Raw genomic sequence first — 18168 nt, 5'->3', positions numbered from 1 at the left:
CTTTCTCTCTCTCTCTCTCTCTCTCACACACACACACTTCTCCTTTTCCTCCCTTTCGTTTCTCATTCATCACATCTCACATCATATTATCTATCCCCAGATTCAGATTCAAGTCTCCAGAGTGATCGTCAGAGATAAACTCCACCTCTCCACCACGCCTGACCTCACCAATTCTTCACTTGGCCAATCCGTCAACATTGACATCACTCAAGGGAGGAGCCCTACTTACACTTAAAGGGAGCTCCATATTCGGTTACGGGAACGGAACTACCACCCATTCGCGATCCGACGGCTGCATATTTCCTCACGACACGACACGACACGACTCGACCTTGGTCTTAATTAATTTCTTACAATCACCTTTCTTCTTTTCAGCCTCGTACACGGTTCGCGATTCGCCCTTCTCCCTTCTCCCTCCCAGTGCTCATGATAGCATATGCTCGGATCGTCGGTCCGGCCAGGAGGAACATAACTTGACACTGTAATCGCAAAAAATAATCATCAAACAAAGGGGAAAAAAAGAACCACGGTCGCGAAACCCCCGATTTCTCACTCCTCGAATCGCTCTTGATCAATTCGTTACCGACAGAAAATTGTGCGCAACCTTTGCTGTATTATACCTCCCTACCACCCCCCTCCACGTCCCAATACGACAGGTACAGGCAGCCATGCCTCACACCAAAGATGCGGACAGCGCATCGTCCACGGGCGGCCAATCAAAACGACCTCCGCTCAACCATCAGGAGAGTGATTCGCACAGCGAGAGCAGCGGTGTTCACAGCCAAAACCAGCATCAGCAACATCGCCGACCTGTGCGTCATCACCAGCGACAGCACACAGTCGGTCACCTGCATCACGCCCGAGGCCCTGGTTCCAAAACTGCCCCCAAACAGCCAAAGCTCAGCCGTCGTCACACAGACACTCCCGATCAGGTTGAACAGCAACAACTTCTTCAAAGAAACGCTGCAGCCCTTGCATCCAATTCGCATCGCCGAGCTGCCAGCGACGCCAAACTATCTTCGCGCGACTCTTCCTCGGGCAATCTTGTTAAAAGCGCGTCACAAACGAAATTGATCAAGAATTCTCCGCAACCAAAAATCGTCAAGAGCCCCTCCCACTCCAAACTCAAGCGCAATCGCTCGCATACGGAAATTGGCAAGCGAACCCGATCTGCAGAACTCAAGCGCGCATCCAGCACCACAATTGTCTACCAGCCTCAAACCTCTGGCGGCAAGTCGCAGGTGCATTTTGATTTGGGCAACGAGGAGGACGAATGGGTTGATGCCAGTGGTTCCAATTCGCCCTACCTCTCCCGCAAGGGGTCTCTCAATAGCAGCAACCACTCTGTCCACCCTGACGACCGCTCGAGACCCGTAACCCCCAACGATCCATCAGCCTTCAAGCAGGCCGAACAGGAGCAGGAGGAAGAGGAAGAAGAAGAGGAGGAAGAACCAGAGCAGCCAAACTCAACCAGTCCAGAAAGAGAAACGGCGCATCACAAGGAGTATCTCACTTCCCGCATTCTCAAGCGCACTCCGTCTCACGGAGCTCCGCCACAGATGACCGCCGACCTAGCGCAGATATCCCCTCGGCACTTTGCTCCAGCATCTGCCGAAACCCCTGGATCGGGTACTCTTGCGGGAAGTAATACTGACGAGTTGACATCCCGGTTTGTCGAAGCTGTTGGTTCAGGATTGACTAGCGATGGGTCTTTTTACCGACCACGTCGAGGGGACTTTCCCCGATATGATGAAACTCCTCACAAGGCACGCTCCATAACCAGCTTGAAAGGCGATCTCGAAGAGCGTCGAGAGCCGCCTACAAGCGCGCCAAAGCAAGAAGTTGACGATAGTGCTCTTGCGCCCAAGACAGCAAGGCGCACCGCGCCACCCGCTGCCCAGACATCACGGACACAGCAGAAGCTTAACTTGCAGCGAGCCAGCTCCGTAATTGAACCTGGACAAGCAGTCGGTGGTGTTGGGGGTGTAGTTGGCCATACGCCACTCATCGGTGTTGGTGGTCCTGGCTATGATGGCGGTAACAGTCGAGATCCTCGTGTCGGTAAGCTCTTGGAGCGCACCGGTATGGAGTATCTTGTCGTTCGAAGGTATCAAAACCCAGTCTCACGCTCACTCGAACGCCTCAACCACCTCCCCGGCATGGAAAAGTCATTGCGCATTCCAAGGCCTTACTCGGCCTCTACGAACGGCAAGCGCACCGGGGATCTCGTGATGCGCCAGCACACTCGCAACGTCAGCATGCCCGATGCTCGACGGCCAGGCACACCCAAGCGCGCTACCTCGGTTCGCACCAATGGCGCAGGGTCGAGCTACGACGGCAACGACGACGATGGCAGGTTGACGGATCGGCTAAGCGGATCAAGCCTTGTCGGCGGCGAAGAAGAAGATGGGACGGCTGCCCTGCTCAGGAACCTGTGGGAGAAGTCCACAGAGCTGAGCGCAAGCACAGATTAGAAGTCTGCGTGTATGGGTACGGATACGGATACATCTTTGTAACTTAAGGGAAAGGGGCGCATGGTGTCATCAAGGGAATATTAAAGTGCGCAACCAGCACATAGGTATAGAAAGGGTTGAGTTGAAGACGTCGCTTTTAAGCGGCATTTAATCTAAACATGTTTGACAATGATAATATTCCAAGAAATTGCTCTTGATAACTTCAAATGAGTTGAGCCTATGTGTAGTGTAAGTGGATTTGTACGTCTAAATCTCTCTTTAACTCCGAGGCACGCCTCTTGTAAAATCCAAAGTACGCCGGTGATGCTTTGAACTCCAGATATTCTCATCTAATACAGAGTTCTACACTATTATATATTCGGAGAGAGCTGATCGTACTTGACACATCGCTCGACCTGATTGATATTAGTATATGCAAGGGACGGAGGGGTACTCTCAGGACTTACATCTTCAATACTGGCCTGCATAAAACGTCTGGCTTCTAATCCCAGCCATACCACCAACATAGAGAAGTCTCCGTGCTTGGCCATACTTGTTCCACTCTGAGCGCTAAGCTGTCGTAGAATTGGTAGTGAACTGCTGAGTAGATCGACATCAGGATTCAAGCTGCGGCCAATGCCCTCGAGAAGGAGGATGCTGATTACGACATTGACAAAGTCGCCTTCGAGGCGGACATGGTGGTTTCGAACCATGCTGAGTACCTCTTGCAGGATATCGCCAATTTTGACGTTACCGAGAGCCAGAGTACGGCTCTTAACACTGAGAACGAGATGTTGCATTTTGAGGGCAAACACTTCCTTGTCCAGCACGGCATCTGGTTGGCGACAGCGCTCGCACATGAGATGACCAGCTTTGTAGCCGTCAAACTCAGCAACGGCGCGGAAAAGGTCGAGGAAGTTTTCGCGGTTCACGGCGTTGAGCTCGGTCACCAGTCCTGTATCAATAAAGATAAGTTGAGGGCGGAACCCCTCGGCGTCGATTTTGGCCAGCTCATCCTGCCATGCTTTTGTATCCTTGCGATGTCGGTATGGTCGAAGTCGCTCGAGCACTTGCTCGGTGACATCTTCTGCCTCATCAGGATGGGCCTTGGTCATTGCCTTTCGTAGGCGGAGGTCTGGGTGAGCTGATTGGTAGAATCGTACCATGATGTTGCCAGGATGCAAATCCGCGTGAACAAAGTTGTCAAGCAGCAACATACGAAGGAAAGCATCGAGACCCTCATCGGCGATATCGTGTTGGAAGACGCCACCGCCATTCTCCATGAAGTCTGCCAATGGGATACCCTGGGCATACTCCTCAATCAGAACGTTGCGAGTTGTGTACTCTGTGTAAGGGTATGGAAACCAAGCAGTGGACCGATCCTTAAAGTTCTTTCGGAAAGTCGCCAGGTTTGCGGCCTCTATACGGAGATCGAGCTGCAGCTTCATCATCTCTCCAAACTGAGTTACCTCGTCCGGTAATGAAAGCCACTCGATGGTTGGGATAAGGTTGAGGAGTGAGGCAAAGAAGCCCATGATGCGAAGGTCTCTTCTGACTGTTCTCTCTACACGGGGATGTAGCACCTTGATTGCAACGTATGATGACGGTATCCTTTGTGGTGAGCTCTTTAGGACCGTGTCAACGTTGCGCTTCACGTTCTGGGCTAAATGATATGAATCGTGCAGTTCGGCTTCCTCTGGTTTGGCCAGCCCAGGCTTCAATTTGGCCTTGTAAACCTGCGCAATGGCGCCAACGCCAAGAGGTTTCTCGTGGAACTCTTCGAAAATCTCCTCAAAGGGGAGGCCACCAAATGCAGCTTCAACGGTCACGCGCGTAGCATGGAGCGAATGAGCTGGCGCATTTGAGTGAAGTTTGGACATGATCTCACACATCTCCGTGGGGAAGATGTCGGTTCGTGAGGCAGCCCATTGCCCGAGTTTGATAAAGGCTGGGCCAGCTAGTTCCATCTCATTGACCAGAAAGCCATACCACCAGAGCGTCCCTGATCGCTCATTATCTCTATCGGGACGTCGGCTTCCAAAGTAAATGGCAGGGATCGTGATAATGACTGGTACGAAGATAACGACAAGCTGCAGAAAACGAAATCCGGTGCACACAGGTTCGATGATCAGAAGATCAATCAAGTATTTGATACGCTCTCCCACTCGTGTAAGACCTCGCGACTCAGCTCGAACGCCCTTTCGCACTTCAGCTCGCGACGCTTCGAGCATGCGCTTTTCTCCGGTTTCTTGATCATTGCCGTTTTCCTGTTGCGATAATTCAACAAAGGCAGCTGTTCCTAGTGCCACCGCACCGCCAGATGCTTGCAAGGCTATTCTTCTCGAGGTAGGTGTAGACCATTTTGTAAATCGAGGGTGGCGTGAGCTTTGGGAAGCGAATCGACGGCTAAGGATCGAGATGTTTGGCCTGACATTCGGACATGTTCGGAGGCCCGGATGCACGAAAAAGCGGCCTATGAAAGGGCCAGCTCTCATCGCGACAGAGGAAGTGTCTTGTTGAAGAATTGAATAGACGCGAACGCTCTCATGTTCGAGAGAAGGTTAAAGAGGATCGCATTCGAGGATTGAGAAGAAAGCAGTTTCAAAGTATTAAAGAGCGACAAATACTTTTGCATGTGCTAACATTAATGATGCAACGACTTGATTACAGGGATGCCCGCCATCCCCTGGTACGAGCTAACGGATAGTGTTAGTGACGTCGAGCTGGTCACTGCTAAAAGTGACGTATAAAGCACGTATTCATTATCGATCGCCTTATCGATTAATTTAATAAGATTTTAATTCTTTCTCGGGAACAACTCGGGAAGGCACGTGCTGCGCTGACAAAAAGCAGAAACATTTCTCGCTGGAGACGGGAACTCACAAGGAAAGTGGGAAGCACTTGGCGCGGTTTGCCCCGGTCTTGCCTCTTTTTGCGACACAAATTTTTTGATAGGCGCGATAAAGCATCCATATCTGGGAATTTCTTGCTCATACATTTCCCCATTCTCCAATTCTTTGATCTTGTCATCATCGCCAACCAATATTTTCGATTCTCCCAAATATTGCGCTTTCGAGGCCAATACCTTTTTTCTCTCAGGTCCTTTATCAAACAATCCAGCTTTATTTTATAACCATCGACAATGGGTTGGTTTTGGGCAGATGCAGCTCCCGCTATTGCGGTTCCTGCTGGTCATCCAGCAACTACCAACAAGGCTCCTCCAGTACGCTCACATTCTTCAAATTCTTTGTTGATATACTAACCATTCTCCAGCCTGGTTGCCCTATGCACCAAAAGTCGGCCGATGCCTTGAATCCCGCTGCTAAACCGAAGCCCGCCTCAATCCCCCCGCCTACGTCAGGATGTCCTGTTCCTCACGGTGCCCGAAACGAGGAGCAGCCCAAGTCTCTGATCTCTCAGCTCAACCCTCTCAACTACATGTTCCCCGATCTTTCCCAGAAGCCTGCGCCTAACCAGGAATTCGCCTTGCCGACTAGCCGAGATGCGTCAACCATCCCCAAGGGCTCTGGCGATGGCAACTGGGAGTACCCTTCTCCTCAGCAGATGTACAATGCGCTGCTGCGCAAGGGTTATACTGATACCGATATCACTGCCGTCGAGGGCATGGTTTCGGTGCACAACTTCCTCAATGAGGGCGCATGGCAGGAAATTCTTGGTTGGGAGCAAAGATTTGCGCGGGGTCTCTACAAGGGCTGGCAAATCTGCAAGAGAGGCGAGGGTCATGTTGAAGAGGAGCTGAACAAGCACTGGGATGGCGTCGACACTGAGCCTAGCCTTGTCCGCTTCCAGGGCCGACCTAAGGAGCTCACTCCCAAGGCTCATATGATGCAGGTCTTGGGCTGGATTTATCCCTCCAAGTTTGGGTAAGTTCTCGTCATTTCTAGTATACACATAATTTCTTGGCTAACTTGTTTCCAGTACCGAGCCCCCTTTCGACCGACACGACTGGTACGTTGCACGAGAGATCAACGGGCAGAGGAAGGAGATTCGATATATCATCGACTATTACTCTGGCGAGCCTGAGGCTGACGGCGAGCCTGTTTTCTTCCTCGACGTGCGTCCCGCTGCTACTCCTTTGGGCTCGGCCGAGCGCATTATTCGCTGGAGCACCGATACCTGGTGGAAGGCCATTGGCGGTGACAGACACGAGCAGGACCCTCAGCCTTGGTTCCGGGGCTCTTCGTAAAATCATTTCTTTGGCGCTTGGGTCACGATGAATGCCGGTGTTTCTAGGGATGTTTCTAGCGTATTTCATTCTCCTCTCTAATTGTTGTGATGGGATGTATTTTTATAACGATGGCTATGTGGGTGTCACTTGTACAAACATTGGGTTGGATGAAAAATTAGGACCATTTGTATTATTATACTGCGTGTGTTGGCACTCAGTTCAAGTTGATAGCCAATTCGTTCACTTGGTCAAGGAGAGACTTGTCTTCTCCGGCTGCATTCTTAAGCACCTTTTCGAGCTGATGATCGACGGTCATGCCAGGAATGTTGGACACAGCACCCTGTGCCTGCTGAATTCGAGCAATCTGGAATTGCAGGAAGAACTTGGGCACCTTGATGGCAAGGTTTCCTCCAGCTGCTCTGATACCCGCCTCGGTAGCAAGGTAAACATTCAACTCGTTCTGAAACTTGTTGACATCGTTGTTCGCCAGGGGTGATGAAGTCGCGAATTTGTCGAGGGCAAAGGTCAGAGGGGATTGACCTGATTCGGCAAAGTTGACGGAGGAAAAGGATATGCCGTTGGAGATCACGTCAGGGACGCCGTCGATGGTTGTTCGCGAAGTGTCGCAGGTGACAGCAGAGGCCAGACCTGCGGCCCCGGACGAGACCTCTTCAGGCAGGGCTTCGGAGCCAACGATAAAGCAGGGGTTCTGTCTCTTGGCCAAGTGAGGCGCTAAGTCAACAAGTTAGTATCGTGATGGTAGTTTTGGTCGGGATGGGTTCATACCAGCGAGAGCAGATCCGGCGAAGAAGACGATGAGAGTAGGCCAATGCATCTTGAATGACAGTTTTGGAAATGGTACTTAGTGAAGAAAAGAATGAATAATTAATTAACAAGTAAAAAGATCCTCCAGGGATTGAAACAAATTGAAGAGATACAAACAAAGTGCGATGATATCTACTAAAACTAAGTCGAATAAACAGGAACTGTCCTCCTTTTATACACTGAGACTATATGTGACCATCGCTAAGCAAAACAAGCCAAGGCATAAAGTTGAATCGAGCATGATACCAAAACTATAGAACCGAGTATTAAGTTTCCATCCCAATATCTCAGCACATCCGACGGGACCTGTATCATGGCTGTTGTCGTTAAGACTGTCTGCGACACTATTCGTCCCAAAGAGTATAAGCCAAGGGTTTCAAGGATCCCTGGTTTGTCGCAATACTACACACGAATTATCGACACCACAATCTAGAACATTTCTCTGCAGTGCATAAGGTTACATCATCCGTACTCCATCTCCCATTTAAGCTTGTCGCCGAGGGTGTCTTGTGGTTGCTTCAGTCTTTTGTATACTTTCCAGATTGAGTAATCGGATCTGTAACGGAACGAGTTGACATCTCAGCGGTAACTGAGACGTTAGTCAACCTGTCAACTCAGTCTCATGAGCTTTTACTAGTAGAATCTAAAACTTGAACGACCTTACTATACTAAGAAATTCCAATGATGTTTTTTATCTGATTTTATAAACATTATGCATCAACTAATATCACATCACATCTACAAGATCCGATCGCTCGGATCAACGTCGCTCCATTTAGCCAATCAGAGACTGCGCTTCCCATCCAACGCTAAAAGGGTCCCTGGAACTTTTTTTCTGGGCAAATCGCAAAAGCAAAAAGTAAAAGCTCGTCCCTTTTTCTTTGGACATTCATTTCAAATCGACGCTTTCTGCGTCGCACAACCTTTAATTATACTCTTCACTTCGCAATGTCCGCTGAAGCTGAAGCTGCTTCCAGCGACTACGTCCGACTTCACATCAGCCCTCTCGATCCCGAGCTCATCAAGGTCGTCCTGTCGGCCTCTGCAGCTCCCAAGGCGCGAAACATCTCTTACCACACAATCGACACTTTTCCCGAGCGCCGCTACGGCTACGTCGAACTGCCCACCATGGAGGCTGATAAGTTGAAAAAGAAACTCCATGGCTCTGTCCTCAAGGGCAGCAAGGTCCGTGTCGAAAAGGCCCGCCCAGAGAACAAGATCGAGCCTACTGCCGAGCTTGACAAGCAGGACGAGGAAGAGGAGAAGAAGCACAAGAAGCACAAGGAGTCAAAAGAGGAGAGGAGAAAACGAAAGCGCAATCCCGACATTCTCGAGGGTGTCGCTCTGACAGACCGCAAAGTCAAGAGAGGCTGGACAGAGAATGCCGACCAAAGAAGGAAAAAGAGCAAGCTGGACAAGGAAAAAGAAAAGGACGGCAAGTTCACAGAAAAGAAGAAGCGCCTAAAGTCAAAGTATACAGAGGGAGATGAGTGTCTTCTCAAGACAAAGGTCCCTCCCAATCTCACCTCTACCCTCCCCGAGGACGACCAGCCCCGGAAGCGCAAGAAGCATGGCAAGGGTCGCGAAGTGGTGGTTCACGAGTTTGAAAAGACGACAAAGTTCCCCAGCTTCTTGAAGAACTCTGCCGACGGCGAAGTCAGCGCGGCGACTGAGTACGTCGACGGTAAGGGCTGGGTGGATGAGGAGGGCAACGTGGTTGAAACTGTCAAAGAGAAGAAGAAAATCGGCGAACCTGCGCCCAAGAAGAAGAAGGCCAAGAAGGCCACTCCTCCTCCGGTTGAGTCAGACGATGAAACTAGCGACAGTGGCACCAGCAGCGGTGGCTCGTCTTCAGAAGAGGAAGAGGATGAGAGTGAGGACGAAATGGAGGTTGATACCACAGTAAAGGAGAAGAAGGAAGAAAAGACCGCCAAGGCTACACCCCAAAAAGATGACGAGTCCTCCTCCGACGAAGAATTTCCTCAACAACCCCAACAAGCAACGCCTCCTCTCTCAGCCATCAAAGCCGACGACAACAGACCCATGTCCTCCAGCTCCTCCCGCGATCTCACCATCAAGATACCCCCTCCTCTGACCCCCGCCACCAAGATCCATCCCCTCGAAGCCCTGTACAAACGATCCAAGCCCGAGGAAAGCGCCACCGAGACGCCAGCCAAGAAGGAAGCCGAGCCATTCAGCTTCTTCGGCGGCGGAGACGATGACGACGATGACATCGAGGAAGAAGAGGACCAAGACCCCGCCAACCAAACAATTGCAACACCAGGCCCCATGACTCCCTTTTCTCGCCAGGACTTTGAATGGCGTGGCGTTAGAAGCGCTGCTCCTACACCTGATACGGCGCATCCCTCGCGCATGCGCAACTTCTGGCCTGAGGATGAGGAGGGAGATGAAGATGCCGATATGGCGGAGCATGGGTACGGGGAGGAGGAAGGAGATAAGGATGCTTCTGGTCCGCAGAGCTCAAGCGATTTCCAGGCTTGGTTCTGGGATAACAGACGTGATCTCAACAGATCATGGATGAAGCGTCGCAAGACAGCGGCCAAGGAGAAGAGGCATAGGGAGAACAAGGCTAGAGCCAGCAAGGCCGTGTAGGACATTTAGACATGGTATAGGCATTAATAGGATATAACGATGCATATGCGTTGGTACTTTACGATTCTAAGTTTCAAGTTGACGAGTTTACCAATAACAGGAAGTAGTATCTATGAGTTACACATTCCAACAAGGGTCGTATATTTATGAAATATGTGCATTCTTTCTATCAACTGAGGTGTCTAGGTATTTATGCTCTAATTACGCTTTCCATCATGCCTCTCTTCACTGATCATCGTTTCGGAGAAAGATCTCGAGACGATGAATCGTTGACGCATCTGTGTGGCTCGTCATCCTCCGAACATATCCCCTCTTCATATGAGGCGACGTTGAGCTTACCCCCTGTTGCGGTATTGTGTACTCTCGAGCTATCTGATACGGGCGGTTCTGGAGCTCCTCCTCTTCCTGTGCCGTTCCCTGAACGCACGACACTGCTCTCATCAAGAGCATCCTCTTCGGTCGCTGTACTCCCGTTTGGCCTCCGAAAATGGCCTTTATGAAAAAGCTTGTGGCTGCCGTGCTTGATCTTGTTCATAAGACCAGGACGTGGTTGGCAATCGTCCAAGCGCTCTTCTTCAATGTCAGCGATCTGCGTGCTGCGGCGTCTTAGGGTATCAGCATCCAGAGAAGCGCTGAGTCTTCTCTCTGCTGCAAGAGGAGTTGGCAAGTATTTGTTCCTAGATTTAGGATTGAAAGGATTTGCACCAAAGAACGAACTATCGTTGGTCGTGGATGTTGGACATATCGGGGGCTGCTCGTTAGAAGGTGATGATACTGGCTCATGAAGACCACTACAGGCATCAACGCCTTGGTGATACAGCGTAGAGGGTGCAGGCTTGATCAAGTCTCCGCCATCTGGAAATGATCTAGGCCATTCTGTGGTCAAATCACGAGAAAAGAGCCTGGGAAATGAAGTAATGACAGTGCCATCGCTGACTCTCAGTTGCTGTTCAAAGCTCTTGTTGCACATAATGTCTGCGAGAATCTCAGCTGTACTCTTTGGTGTAGTAAAATGTCGTAGTGTAGGATCGCCTTTGACTTCCTTGGGATGACTCTGTCTTCGATCATCTGGACACGAACGTGAGCCTCCGTGAGTGGGCGAGCAACAGTCAGACACAGTTCGACCATGCGTTCGCGAATCCGGATCATAGCCTTCAGGATAAGCCCGAGCCCAAACAATTTCAGCAACACTCCGACGTGTGATGACTGTTGTCGTTGTATCGGACTCGGCACCGCGTGTTTTAGTGTGAACTTGCATGTCTGATGCGTTAATGTTTGCATAAGAGGTGCTGGGTAGGTTGATGGTTGTTGCTGGATCTACTGCTGTGGGTGTAGGCACCAGAATAGCATTTGAATCTCCGTCTAACTTTGGTAGGGGTCGACCCTCAGAAGATTCCGTTGTTGTGGTTCTTCTTTCGGATCGATCGACATGGCCATTCTTGAACACTTCGCTCAGAACAATACTGACAACATCGCGGATATCCTTGTCACCAATGAGATACAGTCCTCTCGCTTCTGGAACGTCTCGCCCTTTTCCATTGATGACACGCAGGTGTTCCCTCAAATGCCGGATCTTCTGAAGTCGATCGCTCACTTTCCTGGCAATACTCTGGGTAGCCTCATCCCCAGCATAAAGGGGCTCGTTCGTATCAACGACCGCTTCGTGTGAACTTGAGCTGTCTGAATCGATGACTACTGCAGGAACGCGAGATGAGTCGACCCTCCACAGTGTCTCTTGGCTCTCGTGCCTGGGTTCACCTTGGTCTTTCTCCGATGCCTCAATGCAGTATGCTCGCTGTCCTGGCTCTGGCAGCATGGGCTTGAAGGAAACTTTCTCGATCTTGTAACCTTCTTGTGTATCAGAATCTTGATACATATAGTATGCAGAGCCAGCTGACCGAGGGTCGAAGATGTAGTAAGCTGGATAGTCTGGCTCCGAGGCAACGTCAGGGCCCTCCAAAGTGCCATCAGGATCAGCGTCTAGGTCCCGCCGAGGCGTATCACTACCGGCAGTGGCAGCCTGTGAATCTTCCGCCATCCCTTTCAGCTTGTTGTATACTGAACCTAGCTTGTAGAGTCGTGTATCCGGTATTGATTGCAAGCGGTGTCTTGTCAAGGGCTGCGGAGCTTGTTCTTGAGCGCCAATCGAAGCTATGCATGTCTCAAAGAAGCGTGCGTTTGGTGTTGTTTCACCCGAACTGCCAGGATTGGTACCATCGGAGTGGTCATCCGGGTTGAGAGCTTCGTTGCCCAAATTTCTCCAGTCTTCTGTGGCGTCCTCTTGACGGTCACCGTCTGAGTGCGCGGAACTGGTGCAGGGGTTAAGTGAAGCCGTGTCGTCCTGTGAAGACTGTGTGATCTCTGTCGTGAACACTCTTGAAGGCTTTGGGTATTCTTCCGCATCATTGTTCTTCTAAAACATAGCCTTTTCATCTCCAAAGGTTATGAGCGTCGAGTGAGGGGCGTTACTGGGCAGAGACTCGGTTTGTTCTTGGTCTTCCTCTCGTCTGCCATCTTTATTACTATCGTTGCAAGTATCAAGAGCGTGGGGAGCGCTATTCGTCGAGCTTCCGGTATCAGAGGATGCGGAAAACAGAACGAGCTCCGGTTGCGAGTCAGAGGTAGGGAAGAGCTTCGGGATTCTAGGGAGGCATCGTACATCGTCATAACCCTCCATCGTCGAGAGAAGGATGCGGTTAGAATAAATCGGATTATAAAAGTGGCAGTAGGTAGGTGGTGAAACGCAAGTTGAGCAACTAGAGCATGAAATAGGTAGTGAAGTAAAAGAAAAGTATTAGCAAGATGAGTTTGTAAGTAGAGAGTTGAAAAGACAAGTTCGGGTTAGGAATTATGGCGCGGCTACCTTGGCAGGTTGGTCTTTCCCTTAGTACTTGGTTGTTTCCACAGGAGGAAGGAGCTCGAGTTCGCTAGCAGTCACCCACCAACTTGAAAAGTGAGGCATAACAAGAGCATCGTGAAACGAAACCCAGCAACACTAATAGGAAATTGTCTCTTTTTCTTTTTCTAGGATATTCACAAAGTCTCTGACTAGGAAGGTATGTAAAGACCGCTGAGCGCTTAGCGTAAGGATACATACATACAACTAGATGCAACACTTGTAGTATGGAAAAGAGCTTGCACCAACTCGTACTCGAACAAACTCTTTTCAATAACACCACAAACCCTAGTCACTTCTCGGGTCTGGGGGGAAAATCACGTTCCGGGTCGTCGTCTTTCTGATCTTCAGTTTCATCCTCTTCTTCGGAATGTTCTGATTCATCCTCCCTTTGATCAGCAAAGTGGTCCTCTTCTTGATGTTCTGAATGTTCGGATTCACTCAGGTGGGTTGCATTTCAAGTAATCCACAATCGGTTCTCTGATGCTGATGTAGTCGTCGATAAATGTCAGGTGGGTTGCATAAAAACCGGTACTGATTTAGTGGCTGGCATAAATATTAGATCACTCTTAGTGTATGAATGGCCTAAGAGTGGACTAATGATTTCGTCTGTACTGCTTCAAGTCTCTATTTTTTAGCAACCCGCCTGTCACTCTCTTCTTCATCTGAGGTCTCATCATCCTGTGAGGCTTCGCTCTCTCCTTCATCTGAAGATTGGTACTCGCTTGTACTTTTGTAGTCTTCGTCTGAAGTATCGTACTCGTCCGCGGTTTGGTATTCGTCATCAGTGGACTCATGCTCTTCTGGTGCTTCGCATCTTCTTTCACGCGTAGTTTGGTATCCTTTAGCTGTGGGCTCGCCCTCTCTTTGATCCTGGCGTTCATCCCTTTCCAAATCCTCGTTGGGACCCCTCTTACCTTCTATCACCTACTGGGGCAATGGGGATCCCTTTCCTGGTGTCCAGCCTGAAGCGCCTCCAAATGCAGATCCAGGCGTCTGTGCCAAATAGTTGGTGTTTCTAACCGGCGTGACCGGCCCGGTTGAGTTGTCGGCAGGCAATGGAGGTGGCGTATCCGACCTTGGCAACTGCTGATCATCTTTCCGAGGCGGCTTGAAAGCAACTTCTCTGCCCACACGGTAGATATCCTGCAACATCAATTCCAGAATTCCGGCATCTTGGTACTCGAGATACTTCTTATACAACTTGAGAGCTGTCCGGGAATCTTCGATGGAGTCGTGCGTCTCCATTTGGATATCTTCTTTGAGAAGGTGCCATGCCAAAAAGGCCAATGATAGCTTTCGCAGTCGATTCTTGAGGAAGAACAAGTCGATTGTGTCAATAACTTGTGACTTGGGGATGTGTATGTTGATGACTCGGAAATCTTGTTTAAGTCCATGACCCAGGAATTTGCATCCGAGGTTGAGAAGAATCCACATCTTCTTGTATACCATCTTCAATGGCAGGAGGCTGTGCTTCGAAACTCTAGGGTCTAGATCTTGCTCAGTGATTCCCGAGTAGGATGTCAAGTAATCCACAATCGGTTCTCTGATGCTGATGTAGTCGTCGATAAATGGCATGCCTTCATCTTCACCTGTACCACGGACGACCGATGCTCGAGCAAGTGCGTATACTATAGGACGGATGGTCTCCCTTTCACCATCCGAGTTCATCTCGATCTCGGGTTGTCGCACTGCAACGAACTCGGTATCGAGCGCGATGATTGTATTTGGGCCAGGAACTTCATCGTCAGGGTCGAGCACCCGATATGTCTTTGTCGTAGGATCCGCATTTGGACTAAACAATGTCAGTAAAACCAAACGCAACAGCAGGTCGACACATACTTGAAGTCCTGGTAAAGGATGGAAGTGTCAATGTTTTTCTTCCATTCTGTGTCGATTTTGTTGTTCTTGTCCTTCAACTGGTATGCGACAACCGAAGGAACCTTCCAAGATGTGTTGAAAGTGAGTGCCTCTTCTGTGCTAACTGATCTCACCAAAAAGTCGTTGAACAAGTGCCATCGGCTTTCTTCCGGTGCTTCTGGCTCTGCGTGCGCCACATTGACCATTGACACAAGATGCGATTTCTGCGTCTGCCCACTCTCGATATTGATGGCCATGCCAGTCAATGAATACACTTTGATCTTATGCATGCCTCGCTGGAGATGGAGTTTCAAATCTTCACCCTCATAGCAGAAGAATTGTTCTCTATCCACGATGATTCCAACTTCCTCAGGGAGCCACCCCGGTGTTGACCAAAGTACCCTTTGTTCTTGGTTAGTGATGGCTGTGTTTAGCATGAGCACTTCAGGTATGCTATGGATACCCTTCTTGGTGGCGATAGTCTGGTAGCGTTGGCACCGACCACACCATCCTTTAGAAGTTGTTTCCCTTTCAATACTGTTTTTAAGAATTTGAGAGAATGTGATGCGTGGTAACTTGGCATTTCGGCCCCCAACCTTTTTGGTTATATTAGGTCTTGGTTCAAGAGGCAGATCGTCGTACTTACAGCAGAGGGGTAAAGTAAGTCGTTGACATAAGTCGAACCGGGGCGAGTATACTCGCTTCTGCAATTCATGCACTTAATCGAAGTCGTCGCGGAGGTAGCCAGCACCTATTCACTTTAGTACGAAAAACGTTCGGGTCTGAAGGTTCCACAAACCTGGTCCATATCCGACTGATCCATCTCAGACGATACCGGTTTAATTGCCTTGGCGTCGTGCACAATTTTGTCCAAAAGAAAACGAGTAAGCCCCTGAAGCATCACGTTAAGAGATGACCCATGGGGGTCTTCTTCGAGGAGGCCAAGCGGACCCGCTGCGACAGTCAGTGATGTTCTGTGCCAGGATTACACTCATCATACCTTGAGGATGACTACTAAGAGTCTTCAGCAGGTTTGTTGCTTGACAAATCGAGCCATCGGCCTTTTGAAGCATATCAAACAGAAATCCAAGCTCGCAAAGCAGACAAATTTCGTTTATGCAAGAGGTAGCAGCGTGCTGAAGGGCGAGATTTCGGATGACGGGAGTGAAGTGCATGATCTGCAAGAGGGAGTTGGCGTACGAATTAGAAATGTGTGTCTCGAGTCCAGAGTAACGGGTTTTGTTGTAGAATCTACTCTTGGTTAGCAACGACTCACTTGTCAAAACGTAAGGATACCAACCCAAAGTCGAAATCGTCCACTCCAAATTTACTGTACTTGATCTCGACATTGCGGTACATAACTGGCACTTCGGACTTTTTGCTTTCAATCCCCATCTCGGCCATAGTACCAAGCAGCTCATCGATCTTGTCATCGGAGTCTGCAGCGCTACTAGAGGCAAGCTCACGAGCCTTTTCGCTAAGGAACTTGGGGGCCTTCAAACCAGAGCTGCCCGATTTATGAACGTTGCGGGTGTTCTCGGCCTGGTTCCTTCGCAATCCTCGGGTATTGCGACCATAGAGCCCAAACTCAGTTGCTTTGAGTCCTGATAGGAACTGCGCATCAAACTTGACAGGGGGTGCCCCGACATCGCAAGGTATATCTGGCCAAGCAGATAACAGAACCTCTCGATAATGGGGCATGCCAATTGTGTTTAAAGGACTAAAGAGATTGGTAAATGGAAGATACGATATCTGAAAGAGGTAACTCACGTCTCGTCCGTCCATTCAATGTTGGGCAAAGGCTCTTGTGGGGTTGCGAACTCGACAGGTTGTGGATATTCCACGAAACGAAGCTTCGATGGCGATCCCCACAGGTGAATGTTGTTGTCAGAATCCGTCAAAGCCATCGCTTCGCCAGAAGGTGCAATCTCGAACATGCCAATCAAGGCAAGGGTGTTAGCTTGTCGGACGTTACTAGTGTTGACATTCATAAGATCCACAATATGGATCTGGCCGCTCTGAGATATCACAATACTAGTGGTAAGCATCTTTGGGTGCATTCGCACAAAGGCAGCACCGGCTGGGAAGGGAATAGGGGGCATAGATAACATATTCTTGAGGTCAAACACATTCAAGAATGGATCCAGCATGTAACCCTGGCCCGGCCTGAGGGAGGCCCCGCAGGTGACAATGAAATCATGCTGTGCGTCCATGTCGTTGATCAAGGCGGAATGCGCATTCCATGTCTTGACGACCGCAAAGGTGACCGGGTCCAAAAGATTGACAGCGCCACCTCTCGTAGCTGCGCATATGTAACGCCCACGCTTCATCATGTTGTACTGGTGTTCGGTAGGTACCTAGTGTTCGTTAGGTTGTGTTTCCAACATTCAAAAGCACGCCACTCACTTGTTTGACTACATTACCCTTAATGAGGTCAATTACAAGCATCGTGTCTTGCCAGCCAGCGGCAATGATTTCTGTTGTTCCCTTGGATGTAAAACTCATACAGCGCAAATCTTTCATCTCCTCATGCCTGCCCATGGTTAGTGCTAAGAGTCCTTTCGTATTTGTGCTGGGGAGTTCTCCTACTTGATATGCCATACATACAGTCCCCTTCGTATGGCCATGTGAAGATCCCGAGCTCCCAAGGTTATGACACCTTTTTCATTGAGGAGTATCTGGCGGACCGGACCTTCAGCGGAGGTATGCGCTTTGAATGATGTGTATCGCTGAAGTTCGGCGCCATAGAAGGATGTAACTCGGCCCTGGTATTCCCATTAGCAAGAGCCCAGTCACGACGCCCAGGCTTCAGAATTTCCCATACATAATCGTTTCCTGTCCAAAGGAGTTCCTGAACATTGTCAAAGATCATGGTAGTCACAGGCGTTTGCATCGCGCGCACACCCGGAGGCGGGAAGGGTATCCGAGTGACCTGTGACGGCACCGTGTCAGTATGTGAATGAACAATAGGTCCATAGAGGTGCGATGTATTTGGTAGTTTATTATTTCATCGATTTGGGTATACAGAATGGCTAGGGTATGTCAAGTGTCAGGGAACATACCTCATCCCAATCGGCGTCCATTGTAGCAGAGTATGGGCATGCTCCGTAGGCACATAGCTTTACAAAAGATGCCAACTCATGCGCTAGCCCCAGCGAGGTCCGGACAAAGACGCAACTTGAATTATTTCTGATTCAATACCAGTAAAGAGAGTGAAAAAAGATAGAATAGCTTGTTGGTACCCCAGTACTGGGTGTTAACGATAGAAGCTGAAGCAGATACTGGTGACGGAAGTGGGATCCAAGACCAGGACCACTGCAGCTCCCAAGCTT

The 18168-nt window shown here is 49.7% G+C and overlaps 7 protein-coding genes across 7 annotated transcripts; 3 read left to right on the top strand and 4 right to left on the bottom strand.

Moving 5' to 3' along the window:
• Window positions 1-668: 668 nt before the first annotated feature.
• On the top strand, window positions 669-2474 carry FGSG_08384 (uncharacterized protein; the record flags this gene model as incomplete). The annotated part of the gene is made up of 1 exon (XM_011322091.1): window positions 669-2474. One exon carries the CDS (start codon window positions 669-671, stop codon window positions 2472-2474), a length of 1806 nt encoding a protein of 601 aa, XP_011320393.1.
• Window positions 2475-2824: 350 nt separating this feature from the next.
• On the bottom strand, window positions 2825-4948 carry FGSG_08385 (uncharacterized protein; the record flags this gene model as incomplete). The annotated part of the gene is made up of 2 exons (XM_011322090.1): window positions 2825-2869; window positions 2921-4948. The coding sequence occupies 2 exons, from the start codon at window positions 4946-4948 to the stop codon at window positions 2825-2827; spliced, it is 2073 nt and encodes a 690-aa protein (XP_011320392.1).
• A 504-nt stretch (window positions 4949-5452) lies between these two features.
• On the top strand, window positions 5453-7414 carry FGSG_08386 (cytochrome c heme lyase). The gene is made up of 3 exons (XM_011322089.1): window positions 5453-5676; window positions 5727-6337; window positions 6393-7414. The coding sequence occupies exons 1-3, from the start codon at window positions 5596-5598 to the stop codon at window positions 6658-6660; spliced, it is 960 nt and encodes a 319-aa protein (XP_011320391.1). The 5' UTR covers window positions 5453-5595; the 3' UTR covers window positions 6661-7414.
• Window positions 6857-7477, bottom strand: FGSG_08387 (uncharacterized protein; the record flags this gene model as incomplete). Its single annotated transcript, XM_011322088.1, has 2 exons — window positions 6857-7374; window positions 7429-7477. The coding sequence occupies 2 exons, from the start codon at window positions 7475-7477 to the stop codon at window positions 6857-6859; spliced, it is 567 nt and encodes a 188-aa protein (XP_011320390.1).
• Window positions 7478-8395: 918 nt separating this feature from the next.
• Window positions 8396-10187, top strand: FGSG_08388 (uncharacterized protein; the record flags this gene model as incomplete). Its single annotated transcript, XM_011322087.1, has 2 exons — window positions 8396-10076; window positions 10181-10187. The coding sequence occupies exons 1-2, from the start codon at window positions 8416-8418 to the stop codon at window positions 10185-10187; spliced, it is 1668 nt and encodes a 555-aa protein (XP_011320389.1). The 5' UTR covers window positions 8396-8415.
• A 125-nt stretch (window positions 10188-10312) lies between these two features.
• FGSG_08389 (uncharacterized protein) lies at window positions 10313-12594 on the bottom strand (the record flags this gene model as incomplete). Its single annotated transcript, XM_011322086.1, has 2 exons — window positions 10313-12493; window positions 12550-12594. 2 exons carry the CDS (start codon window positions 12592-12594, stop codon window positions 10313-10315), a joined length of 2226 nt encoding a protein of 741 aa, XP_011320388.1.
• Window positions 12595-13603: 1009 nt separating this feature from the next.
• On the bottom strand, window positions 13604-17919 carry FGSG_08390 (uncharacterized protein; the record flags this gene model as incomplete). Its single annotated transcript, XM_011322085.1, has 12 exons — window positions 13604-13796; window positions 13908-14771; window positions 14819-15432; window positions 15483-15587; window positions 15636-15790; window positions 15837-16087; window positions 16137-16556; window positions 16607-17193; window positions 17243-17369; window positions 17444-17601; window positions 17661-17768; window positions 17899-17919. The coding sequence occupies 12 exons, from the start codon at window positions 17917-17919 to the stop codon at window positions 13604-13606; spliced, it is 3603 nt and encodes a 1200-aa protein (XP_011320387.1).
• Window positions 17920-18168: the final 249 nt, after the last annotated feature.

Source organism: Fusarium graminearum, chromosome 2 (genome assembly GCF_000240135.3).
Source record: "Fusarium graminearum PH-1 chromosome 2, whole genome shotgun sequence".
NCBI lineage: Eukaryota > Fungi > Ascomycota > Sordariomycetes > Hypocreales > Nectriaceae > Fusarium > Fusarium graminearum.
The sequence above is the reverse complement of the archived record's forward strand: the minus strand, read 5'-3'. Positions and strand labels throughout refer to the sequence as shown.